The following is a 13,436-nucleotide window of genomic DNA, read 5'->3' on the forward strand; positions in this document are numbered from 1 at the left end:
TATATATTTATATATCTATTATATATATCGGGACGGGTAGGGGCGGGTTTAACCTAAACCCGACCCCGCCCCGCCCCGCCCAAGAACCTGCCCCGCTAAAACCCGCCCCGGTGCGGGTGCGGGTAATTACCCGCCCCGAACGGGTAGGGGCGGGGTGGGTACCCGCGGGTTTAGGTGGTATTGCCATCCTTAACAGGAGCTCGAGAAAGGTGCGATTGCGAACTCCGATGAGGGATGTATGGTGGTGAAAATTTTTTTTAATGACTAGAGTAATAACAGAGTAATACAAGAGTTCGATCAAGTTTTTTTGAGTACTTTTGTGGAGTAAAGGCTGTCCTGTGTTAATCGAGGGGATTAGTTTTTTTGTCAGTGTCAATTTGTTTATTCAGCCCATGACAAAAAAATAATAACAATAATAAATAAATTTAATTTACCTCATAACTTTTGATAATAGGTTAACATTCAACTACATACTTTAGGATTTTTGTATGTTTGAATTTTTTCTGCAATATTTCATATAACTAAAATTATCAATTACTACTAAAAAGGACTTAATTGAAAAAAAAATTAGTGCAGGGACCCAATTAAAAAGAAAAAAAGTATAGGGACCTAATTGAAAATTTCATAAAACTATAGGGACCAACAGAGTAATTAAACCTTAAAAAATTTATTCAGTTGTTACTGTTGTCATAGAAAGAGTCAAAAAATTTTTATAATTATTACTTTGACATTAATTCAAACTTATATTTTCAATAATTTTTTAATTATTTATATATTTATACACTTTTATCATTTTTTAAACTTATTTGTTAATTGCTACTAATATATTATAATACACATTATAATTTATACATATCCTTAGACCCCCTTAAATCCGCCACTGCTGCAAGTGTCCATCTCGGCGTGTGGCACTTGGTTCACTGGCGTGTTGTACGCCCTTCAATTCTGACCCCTAGGAGGTTGCTTCTTGAGCATGTGGCACGCCCTTTACTGGTGTGTTGCACGCCATACTCTTGGTTTGGACCTGGAGTACTTATCGAAGGCGTGTGGCATGCATTGTTCTTGTGATTTTTGGGGTCTCTAGAGAGTTGGCCCAGCATGCCACGCTCTTGTGTTAGCGTGTGGCATGCCATGCATTATTCGGCTTCCCTGAGCATGCTAAGAGGTGGCAAGGAGAGCGTTGGCATGTGGCACACCATGCTAGGCATGTGGCACGCCAATGGTGCCTAAGAGGTGCAATTTGACTAAAAAGAAGAGTCAAAGGTGTGTTGCATGCCAGTTTTGGGCGTGTGACACGTCGGTTCTGCGCTCAGCTTTTGTTCTGCGGCAAAGAACGGTGATTTGTACCCCTCAGACTCAATGTCTATTATAGACTATTATATATCGTTAGAAAGCTCTAGATGTTAATTAACTTTCTAATGCTACTAGAACTGCTTCATTTGGACCGCTATAGCTCGGTTATGCTCGTTGGAGTACGAAGAGGTCAGGGCGACAACTTTCACCTATTCTATTTGCACTTGTCTTCAATTTTTGGTTCCTTCGGAGGTTGCTTCTTTTTGCATGCCACCTTTCTTAGTTCTCCTAGGACTTCTTTGGTTTGTCTTTTTTCTTCTTTGTTCTTACCTAAAATCTTTCAATAATTTCCTACACATACCAAAGTTCAAAGAAACTCCAAAAAATATTGAATAAAGCATAAGAATTTTAATTAAAACAAGGAATTCACTAACTTTATTTAAAGAAATAATTTAAAAAAATAACTAAAGATACTCATGCATCACAACACCAAACGTAAGATCTTACTTGTCCCAAAAAAGAAAAGAATTATGCACAAAGGGATTTCTTATTGAAGTGGGTTGAAGAATTGCTTGTGATATCTCAGCGAGTGAAGTGATCAAGTAATAGTGGGTGAACTCCGAATTGTATGATCTTGTATAGATTTCAGTGCTTACTAGTCCTTACAATTGAAAGTTTTAGAACTTAGGAGTTTCATTTGAATGATATTATCGAGGTCTCTTTATATGTTTTTACCTTGAAGACAACATTCTCCTTTCTTTCTCTTCTTGTTATTATTTTCTCTTCTCGGGTATACTTATTTTCTTTTCACTGCTCTTTTTTTGGGGAGGGGACAGGGGGTTTATTTTCACGTGGCTTTGACTCTAAATGTTCTATCTTAAGGCGTCTTTTTAAGATGAGTTTCAATCGACACTCCTAAACCAGTTGGTTCAAGGTATCGGGTGTTAAAACACCACTCGGACTTACTTGCTTAAGCCTCTCTCCTTGATATAGCAACACCACAATTACTTAACTCCTTGGGCCTTGCTTTTTGTTTTTGTTTTTCTTTTCTTTTCTTACTACTTCTTGGTTGTATAGATTTTTTAGAACCTTCATAATACTTCTCTAAACTTCATTCCATGTCTTAGAGCTCCCCATGTAAGTTTTCACAAACATAAAACCTCATTACAAAATCGCACTATCAGACCTCCACTTTTCTTAATCTTACTTGCCCCAAATTTTAAAAAAAATTCTTCAATTTTTTTCATTCAAAAGCTCTTTGTTGCATGCTTAAAGATATTGGGTACAAGCAATTTCAAAGGTAAGGTCAAATAAAGAATAATGAATAATGAATCATGATTATCAAAACAGATACAAGATCTAAGAAATAAAAGTTCAAAAATAGAGTTACCTCCCTTTTTATCATCTTCTAGACTATGTAGAGCATAGTTTCTAACACCAAACTTAGAGTAGTTGCTCGTCCTCAAGCAACAAAGAAAAAAATAGTGGTGATAGAAATATGAATAATCATGATTATCTAGTGAAAGCAAATAAGTGATGCAAAAGCTTATTCACATAAAAAAAATAATAACAAACGAAAATTAAAGAAAAAATAAAAGGTCACCGACGATTGGGTTGCCTCCCAACAAGCGTTCTTTTAACATCACTAGCTTGACAGTTTGTTCTTGCTAAGGTGGAGAATGATCATGGTGCTTCAACTCCTCCCTTCTCACTGTGAACTTCCATCCCGTATCTTCATCTATGAGCTAAATGTATTCAAGAGAAAGAATTTTGTTCAATGTATATGGCTTTAAAGGATGGTGAACTAACATCACTTTTTCCCCTGGTAAGAAGTCTTCTGTAGGGATCTTCTTATTTTTTCATCTTCTGGGCACCTTCTTGAGAACTTCCTTCTTATTTGATGATGCACACCCAACACCAAACTTAAGCTTGGTGTTAGGGAGAGTTTTGTTGATTTCAAAGGGAGGCTTGGGTTACAAACTCTTGTTAGCCTCTTTTGTGTCTTCAATTTGCTGCATCTTCTCTCTTTTTTTTCCTTTCAAGCATGGAAGTGGAGCCTTCAAAGTTACTTCATCAGAAAATTTTTGAAGGTTTGTATCAATTGATTCAACTTTCATATAATTTTCTTTCTCACTTGAATGATGTATGATTTTAAAAACATGAAAAACTAAGTGTTTATTATGCACCCTCAATATTAACTCACCTGCTTTTACATCAATGAGAGCTTTTTCAGTTGCTATGAATGGTCTCTCTAGAATAATAGAGACATTCTCATCTTCTTTTGTGTCAAGAATAATAAAATCTACTGGGAAGAAAAATTTTTTCACTTTAATCATGATAATTTCAACTATTCCATGTGCATATTTCATTGATTTGTCCGTCATTTGTAGAGTTATCCTTATTGGTTTCATCTCTTGAATTTATAACTTTTTAATCACAGATAAGGACATTAGATTGATGCTTGCTCCTAAATCACATAAGAATTTTTCAAAAGTTGTACTTCCAGTGGTGCATGGAATTCGGAAGCTCCCTAGATCTTGTATTTTTCTTGACAAATTTCTTTGAATGATGACACTACACTCCTTAGTCATTAGTACGATTTTAACTCATTTCAAAGTTTTCTTCTTAGATAGCAACTCCTTCATGAATTTGGCATAAAAAGGCATTTTTTCTAAAGCTTCTATAAATAAAATGTTGATATGAAGCTTCTTGAACATCTTTAAAAATTTGGAGAATATCTTGTCCTTGGTTTTCGTCTGAAACCTTTGAGGAAATAGAAGTCTAGGTTTGTACTCTTCAACTTTGCCTTTTCTGGTGCTTTCTTTTTTGGAGCTTGAATTGAAGGGTTAGTGACTTGTTCCTCTTGTTGAATGGCATCCTCCATTGCTTTCTCAGGTTGCTTGTGACTTCTTTTTCCACCACTTTTTTACTTCTTAAACTAATAGTCTTACATTTTTCTTTTGGATTGGGAATTGTATCACTTGAAAAAATGTTGTGTGGCCTCTGTGGATTATTTGGTAATTTGTTCCATTTATACTTCTAAATTTCTAATGGATGCACCTTGATTTTGGAAGTTAGATCTTTCTCATCCATGAATGTTTGAGTTTGTTGCAAAAATGTGGAGGTGGATTGGGCTACTGTAGTAATGACTTTGGATAGTTTTTCAATGGTGGTTTTATGGGAGGAAAATTTGGTTTCCAGAAAAAAAAAAATTGGCCTCTAGAAAAAAAAAGTCTTTGGTAAATTTGTGGTTGTATGGGTTGGAATTATTGTTGGTGAGGTGTAGTGAAGTTTTCTTTGCTCTTGATTGCCCTAACTAAAATTTGGGTGGTTCTTCTATTTGGGATTATAAGTTTTTGAGAAGGGGTCATTGGGTGGTGATTTTTGAAAATTTTTATATAATTTACTTACTCAATGGTAGCTTGTTCTCCTTGAAACAATATACTTTTTTTATTCTTGTGAGCTCCTCCACACAAATTACAGACAACAACTTGTGTTCCCACTGTAGATACTTGTATGTGCCCTATTTACTTTGTGAGTGAAGCAATTTGTTAAGGCATCACCTTGTTCTGTGCTAAAATATTGTCTAAAGTGTCTAGTTCCATCACACCTCCCTTTATTGCTCTTTTAGAGGAGTACAAATACTGGTTGTAGGCCACTATCTCAATCAGTTCTAAGGCTTCTTTAGTAGTCTTCGTGTGCATGAAACCTCTAGCTGAGAAGTTCAATAAGTTTCTTAAAGTGGGAGTAATTCCATAAAATATTTGGAGTTGTACTCAGTCACCAAATATATTCAAAGGGCATTTTCTCAATATTTCTTTATACCTTTGACAGGTTTCATAAAGGGATTCTCCATCTTTTTGTATAAAATATTTGGAGTTGTACCCAGTCACCAAATATATCCAAAGGGCACTTTCTCAATATTTCTTTATACCTCTCACAGGCTTCATAAAGGGATTCTCCATCTTTTTGTATAAAGGTCTGAATATCATATCTCAACTTTGCCAACCTTTGTAGTAGAAAGAATTTGGTTAAGAACATATTGACCAAATCATGCTATGTTGATATGCTTTCCTTTGCTTGAGCTGTGAGCCACTGCTTGGATCGGTCCCTTGCAAAGAATGATAACAACATCAAGCGATAATTTTCAGCAGAGACGTTATTGGATTTGACTGTGTCACATATTTGTAGGAAGCTAGATATGTGTAGATTAGGATCTTCTTAAAGACTTCCACGAAATTGATAATTTTGTTGCACTAAAGTGATGAGTTAAGGCTTCAAGTCAAAGTTGTTTACCTCACCGCAGGTGCTACAATGCTGCTTCCACAGTTTTCAGAAGTGGCTTTGGTGAAAGACCCAAAAGTCCTCCTAACATTGACATTATTGTATGTTTGTCATGCTTTCTGGCTCAAGCTCCTCAATTTCTTCTAGTTTCCTCTGATTTATTGATTTCTTTCTCAATTGTTCGAGGGATCTCTCTATTTTGGATCAAATTGAAGAGATTTTTTTGTCTTTGTTTCTCTGCATGCAAAAAAACACAAGAAAAACAACAAAGAGAAAAGATGAAATTTTCAACGTCACAATGGAGGGAGTTCCGGTGAGTAGCAAAAGAAAATAAAAAGGTCTAATTTAGAGAGTCAAGTAATGGTAGTTGTTAATCTCAATTAATTCTCGATAACGGCGTCAAAAACTTGATGCGGAATTTTTTCAAAACCACAACCCAACAAGTACGTGCATTGAATCATATCAAGTAATACTACGGTGAGTGGATTATGGTTCCCACGAGGATTAAAAGACTAAGCAACAATGATTACTTGATTATTCTAATTAGACAAATCAAAATCAGAGGAATGAAGGAATTAAATGTGAATAAAGACAAATAAAATAGCCAACTGTGAGTGATGACAATAATGGAGAGAATGTTAAGGTTTCAGAGATGTTCAAATTAGAGCAATTGAAAATCATAAAGCATCGCACACTATTTAAAATACTATTCCTAGTTAAATCAAAATGTCGTGAGAAAGAGTTTTCAGGCTAATTCTAATATTACTTTTTCCAAAATAATATTTAGAACTCAAAACGAAGTTAGAATATTTTTTAACAATTCTAAATCTTTAGGGATGAAGAACCAAAACGCAATCATGAATAGATCAAAGCAAAAATCTCAAATAAAGTAAAACACTTAGATTAATAATACATAAAAAGATTAGCAGAGCTCATAACCTTAAAAAGGAGATTAGTTGCTCATAGTGGAATCAAAATAGAATTCTAAAGTATGGTGTTAAAATGGGTGGTTCCCTGTTCGTGGACAGAGTCTCTCTTTAAAAAACTAAAACTAAAACTTAAAATTCAAATGCAAATTAAATAAAAACAGAATCAAATCTAATCAAAACAAATCCAATCTTTTCTTAGTGACTCTTAACTAACTAGTGATCTTCCTTGTAATTCAGTTTCAAAGCTTGGTGATTTAACTCTTCAGCATCATGGGATTGGAGTGGTAACTGATCTTGTCAACTTAGGTGTGTGGCACGCGCACCTTTGGTGTATTGCACGCCAAGACTTCTAGCTCATTATTGGAAGGTTGGCTCAGCGTATGGCACGCCTTTGTTCAGGGGGGATTGGCGTGTGACACGCCCCAAAATTCTGCCCCCTGGGAGTGTCCATCTCGACGTGTGGCACTTGGTTCATTGGCGTGTTGCACACCCTTCAATTTTGGCCTCTGGGAGGTTGCTTCTTGGGCGTGTGGCACGCCCTTCACTGTCGTGTGGCACGCCATGCTCTTGGCTTAGACCTGGAGTGCTTGTCGAAAGTGTGTGGCATACCCCCTTGCCGGCGTATGGCACGTCTTGTTCTTGCAATTTTTGGGGCCTCTAGGGAGTTGGCCCAGCACACTCTTGTGTTCTTGAGTTATTTATGGTTTGTCAATAGTTAATTTTCTTTCAACCTTATTTTTTGTTAATTCCTAGTCAGTCCATTCCTTTTTTCTTAATTGCTTGACTGAAGATTGGCAATTAGTTAATTAGAAAGAAATTGATTTGTCAAGAAATTAGAATTCAATTATATATGATTTTTCGTGAAAAGATATTTGCATGCATTAAAATAGATAATCACCCGGATTAATTTTTCTAGAAAATAAACATATCTAAAATCTTTAACATTTTCAATCACTGCTCTCTCACAATCAAATACACGTTCATACTGCTTCCACAATCATTCAAGCATTCAAGATTCATTCAAAGCCCAAAACCATTCAAAGTTCCACGAAAGACACAATTCCAACCCTCAATAATCCAGGTTTAATTGATTTAGTTAGCGATTCAATACGATTTTCGCTTGTTCAATCCCTTAATCCTCATGGGAACCATATCCACTCATTGTGGTATTACTTAATACGATCTGGTGCACTTGCTAGTATCCGAGAGCATTCAATTTCTGCTCATCAATAGGATTATCTAAATTGTTGTTCATGTCTGATCATTCCCATATATTGATAACTTTCATTTATCCACTCAAACTTTTGATGATGATAATATTTGGAAATGTCTTGCAAAGACTTTAAGATTGACTCATCCTGTAAAAAAGATTTGAAATATATGGGAATTTGTATTCATATATGAAGGAAACATGAACTAAAGAAACAGAAAATCATAATCTATTTTATTTGAAGTCCAGATGCTACAAAATTGAATGATAATCCCCCATGCCATCTTTGATTCTAATATGGTGTCAAATGGCAACTATGGCTAAGATCATATCTGGCATTGATATCCCGTCTAGTAAGGTTCTGAATATCTGAAGATTGTGTTGGGAAGTTAAGATAGGACCAAATATAGAGACAAAGATATACAAAAATATGTTCGAAACTGAAGACAGATATAAAGGATAGTCTGTCCCAAGAATAAAAGACCGAGACTCTCCAGTATCCTAACTACCAAATGCTGCCTCAATCACATACCTGTCATAAAAAGAACTACGTATCTGACTCGTCTCTCGTCCCCAATCCACCCATGAATATTACCAACAGAATTTTTATGTACACTGATTCTGACCAAATCTAGCCACCAAAGTTTCCCTATTTATAAGGCGGCGCAGCCTATGAGATCCCTTACCAGGTAGGATCCTGTACTTGTTCCCAACCTTGGTGCATTTGGGCTTGCCAGAACACCAACCACCAAGTGTGAATAGTCCCTTTCTCCTGTGCAGTAGCTTCTTATCAATCACATCCAAGACTGGATCATCTTGCCTAAATTTCCTGGCAAATGCGGCGTTGCTCGCTATCATTTTCTCCGTGTCGTTGATGGAAAGGACATGAGGGTGCTGTTTGGGAGGGATGTCCCAGGAAATATAATGCAAGTCGCTGTTAACGATCGTTTTTGCTAGTTCTGGATTATTGCATATAACAGTTTGAAAGTAGCCTTCAGGAGAGGAGACAAAATTGGCATAGTACATGAGAAGGGTCCTTGGAAGATTGTCCCAACCCCAGACAACATATTCTACGAATGCACGTGATAAAACCATCCATGCCGAACCTGCAATGCTGCCACCATGTTTAGTTGAAAAACCTTTGAGGAAAAAATAGAAAAAGAAAAGAGATAACCATACTAATAGAAACTAGAAATTCTTGCATCCAACCTCTTCCAACTATCAAAATTAGAAATTAGAGAAACCCAAGATCACATTATGCGGCCAATGTGAAGTTAGAAACTTTCAAATCCAACCTATTCCAACTATCAAAATAGTACTATTGTAGAATGGATTCAATCTCACTGAAAAGTAACTAGGTATGTAACACTTATAAATGACTCAGTACTTGCATACAATATGTTTGGGTATGTATTGCGACCTTCTGTCATAAAATTACAAGTCTTTTTTCTTTAGATATAATTCAGTATGCAATACATGATATGGGAATTTACCATAACACAAGTAAATGAGAGAAATTCTCAAATCCAACCTATTGCCAATTAGTAAAACCAGTGTTTTTCTAGTTAATTTCAGTGAGTCCTTAAACTAGGTTTTGTGGTACTCTTGATATGTCTTACACTGATAGGTTCTTTTGTGTAGGGATAAATTAAGCAAGTGCTAGTTGAAGGTAGTTAGTGATGGTTAGTAGCTGTTAGATAATAGATAGCCTTTGATTCTGTTATGCTGACGCGGAACTAGGTTATACAGCTTGTGTGCATATACAAACTCTTTAACAGTGTCAGTTCATCAATGTGGATCATTTTTCTCTCATCTTGCCTAGTTTAAAAACAAGACTTAAACCACAGAATTGCATAAGCTCCTTCAAAAAATTAATTCTTTTTTAAAAAAACAGGGGCTTAAGATTGCTTAAGCTCTGATATTTCATAAAAAAGAATATTTCCTTAAACAGGCACATTTCTCTTGATTCGTAAAACCAAACAGTTGAGAGTACACATAAACATGTAATAACTCATAATTGTTCTTAAATAAGTTGTGTTCTTGGAGCTTGTTTATGTAACAAGTGTAGGAACAAACTAACCAGTAAAAAGTTTAAATGCTGTTGGCAAAGTCCTCTTAGGACCGGCCCAAAATAAATCTTTCTTGGTAGACATGTAAAGCCCTGGATCAACTATTAAAGGCATCGCTCTTTTGTCCCTGCAAAATATGGTTCAATTCAGTTCATCACTACACCTAAATCAAATGTTGCATCCATCAAAAAAGAGAAGAACATACTCCAAGGTTGATTATGACAGGGTGAGAGGCAAACAGAGAGACTTACGCCTTCCATCCTAAATGGCTTGTGTGCTCAATGAAGTTAACCTTTCTATCCAAATCTCGAAAAATATATAAAAGGTCTGCACAACCATATTAATGAAAACAATCATTGGTGAAAAAAACTTAAAGCTCCAAGGAATTTGAAAAAAAAAAAAAGAATAACCATGCTAGATTTATACCAAAATCAGCTACTAAAATCAACTACTAATATAAAATATATATTAGAATACAAAATACACATATAAAATGAATTAAACAACACATGTATTTATATAAACATACATGGTGACTTATTTTAGTAGCTGATTTTGGTGTTACACATAGAGTTTTTGTTAAACGAAGTAAGAAGACTAACCATCCTGAGTTACAAGAGGATAGTCGGAAGCACTGAGGTTTATGAACCAATCCCAATCTTTACTTCTCTTGAGTAGAATAGCACAAGCATGAAGTGTATTAGCAACCATAGTTGGTCCTCTATATGTGACCATGTTAGCTTTCGGAATCACAAAAACGTTTTCAACCTCTTTGAATATAGGTTGATTCTCAACCCTCCAAGAAAGCTCCAGCCTCTCCTCAAGGGGCGACTCGAGGTCCAAGTGAAGAACATATTGGTTCAATGGATGATAAAGAGCAAAGAGGGTTCTCCATAGCTTATCCAAATCACCCTTTGATCCAGAAATCAAATAAGCCATCCTGGGAATCGTTGTCGCCGACGCAGAAGGAGCTGGAGCCGGGGAAATCTTTTTCTCCACAAAAGTTGGAGTTGTTCTGTTTACAGCTCCATGAGAAGGAAGAAAGAAGAATATTGAATTGAGGTTATTATGAATAGAAGAAACTAGCCCCATATTGAAGGAAGTGCCTGCAAAGAATATGCACATAGCAAAGCCCATAATCAAAGGGTATAGCCATTTCTTCTCCATTTCTATGGACCCTTTCTTCAGCTTATTCATTCTAGATTCCATGAATCACTGAAAAAGAAAGAAAGAAAAAAATAAGGTTTCATTGAGTACCAATAGTGGAAGATTTTTTTTTTTTTTGGTTTGTCACCGTATTCCCAGTTCGACTGAGCTCCATTTAGTGGTTTGCCACTCACCAATGGCTTGATACATGTACAAGATGGGATTCAAATCCCTGACACTTACTTAAGCGGACCAGTGAGCTACCCATTAGACCAACCCAACTTGATTAATAGTGGAAGATATTTATTACATCATATTTGTGTTATGCTTTTGTTGCCATAAAGAGACAAATATGTAGCATAAAAAAATTCGCCGAAATGCTAAAATAATAAAATTATGAAAAACTAAACAATTACTGTATTTGTTGTTGTCAATGAGCTATTACAAAAAGAAAAGGCAAAATAAACAAATAATTTTTATTTAAACTAAAGGGCCAAAAAAATTCCAACTGGATTTGGGGAATGTAACGAACCACGTAGACATAGAAACAGCGATATACAACTAATCGTTGGATCTGATGGGATAAAAAAATGGAGGCTATTTCTTCAGCTCAAGTAATGATCTTCACAATTGAATTCAAAATTGTATTTTCAAAATCAGATTTTTTTAAAAGTTTTTCTTTTCTTTTTATTTTGTAGTTTTGTGTCAAACATGCAAATAGAAGCAATAATCAAGACATGACAAAAGAAACTGCATGGTGAAGAACACAAGGTTCAATCTCAAGCTATGAAACAATAATTAATATATGTCACTGAGCAATGGACTGAACGAAACATAAAACACAAACCTGTTTGTGGTGTTGGAAAATCGGACAGCGAATCATAGGAGAGGGACAGAGACAGAGACTTAAGATAAAGTAAGGTTTCAGAGAGATTTATTGAAACGAGAAAGGGGTTTCGTTTGTTCCAAAGAGGACGTTTGTTTGTTGAATAATAATAATTATTATTATTATTATTATATGTGTAAGAAATTGTCAAATTGATCAGAAACACTCTCCCTCTCTCTAGCTTACTTTAACAGAATAGTCGGGAAGAAATTGAGCATCATAGGCATTTTCTGTTACTTACAGAAGATGGCATGCTAAGTCGCTAACTGGTAACTATAATCTCCTTTGAGCTTTCCCCCATATTAACGAGGGTGAGATATTAGAATAGACATCTTCTAAATTTTAAATTTTGGATAAAGTGTGATCTCTTAATTTTTTTAATTATTTTTTATATTTTTTTTATTTTACATTTTATTCTCTAAAATAAAATTTAAAATTTAGAGGATTCAAATTTAAAGTATTATGTTTTCATAGTTTTTTTATCTCTCTAAAATAAATAAATTTTTATTCGCTATTAATCAAGATTCTGAAAATTGAATTACTTATCGAACTGTTTTAGTTATGATTTATTAATTTACTAGTATTGATCGAAAGTATTTGCTTTCGAAAACACCATAATCGAAGTACAATGAATTTTTATTTCGAGGAACAGAGTTTGAATAAAAAAGGATTTGTCGAAGAAAAAGGGATAGAAGAAAAAGGGATAGAAGTCAGTTGATATACTTAGTCGAAGAATAAGATCATTTGAAGTTGATTGTTGGGAGTTACCCATGTTATACAAAAAGAACGCAAACAATTACTCAAAAGTTAGCGCACGCAGAAGTTACTTTTGAATCTAATTGGTCAAGGACTTCAATAAATAGATTAAAGATGGATGGAAAAAGAGTTGAAACTTTACTTTAGAAAAACACTCAAACACACTCATATCTCCTGCGACTTACTGAGTTTATAACTTACTTTGCATTCGAGTCATTTTTCTATAAAGTTCCTTCCATGTCTTTACTTTACATTTCTATTTCCTGTAATCTTTATTTTCTTTGCAAATTTATCTTTCAGACACATTTACCTTGTTTTCCTTTGAAAGTTCAGCATTTTATTTTTCAATTTCAAAGTCCTTCGATCCTATTGAAGGCAATTTACAACTTTTATTCATTTTAAATTCAGTTAATTTATTTTCAATGTTTACTTTGTTTATCTTTCAGATTTTCTTTTATTTTTGCTCGATAGGAAGATCCTTTGATGCACTTTAATAAAACTAGTACTCACAAAGAGGAGTAGGTTTTACTCCCAAACCATTAGATATCGAACCACTTTCGATTTGCTAAAAATTGATAAAATAATTAGTTCAATTAGTTTGACTGTAGTTTAATAAAAAAATCGTTTTATAATAAAATAATAAATAAAATATAAATAACTTTAAAAACTAAAAAATATGATTAAGTTAAATTTTCTATTTATAAATATTTCAAAATTCATAGATACTCCCGCTACAGTCTTGACAAAAAATCAAAATCCTTAATCTAGACATTCACACTTTTATGTCCAGGCATAAAATACCATTTAGTTTCAGATAATATCTTAAAACGGTAATTAAGCTCAACCAAACTGGTATAATTTAA

At 34.6% G+C, this 13,436-nt stretch overlaps 1 protein-coding gene and 1 non-coding gene across 2 annotated transcripts; one reads left to right on the forward strand and one right to left on the reverse strand.

Moving 5' to 3' along the window:
• Positions 1-5,188: 5,188 nt before the first annotated feature.
• Positions 5,189-5,295, forward strand: LOC127746176 (small nucleolar RNA R71). Its single transcript, XR_008007796.1, has one exon. It is a non-coding gene; the product is annotated as a small nucleolar RNA R71 (small nucleolar RNA).
• Positions 5,296-7,923: 2,628 nt separating this feature from the next.
• On the reverse strand, positions 7,924-12,075 carry LOC107478451 (beta-glucuronosyltransferase GlcAT14B). The gene is made up of 5 exons (XM_016098595.3): positions 11,779-12,075; positions 10,388-11,000; positions 10,037-10,112; positions 9,797-9,912; positions 7,924-8,822 (listed from the first exon to the last, which is right to left on the reverse strand). The coding sequence occupies exons 2-5, from the start codon at positions 10,992-10,994 to the stop codon at positions 8,323-8,325; spliced, it is 1,299 nt and encodes a 432-aa protein (XP_015954081.1). The 5' UTR covers positions 10,995-11,000; positions 11,779-12,075; the 3' UTR covers positions 7,924-8,322.
• Positions 12,076-13,436: the final 1,361 nt, after the last annotated feature.

The sequence above is a fragment of the Arachis duranensis genome, chromosome 3 (genome assembly GCF_000817695.3).
Source record: "Arachis duranensis cultivar V14167 chromosome 3, aradu.V14167.gnm2.J7QH, whole genome shotgun sequence".
Lineage (NCBI taxonomy): Eukaryota > Viridiplantae > Streptophyta > Magnoliopsida > Fabales > Fabaceae > Arachis > Arachis duranensis.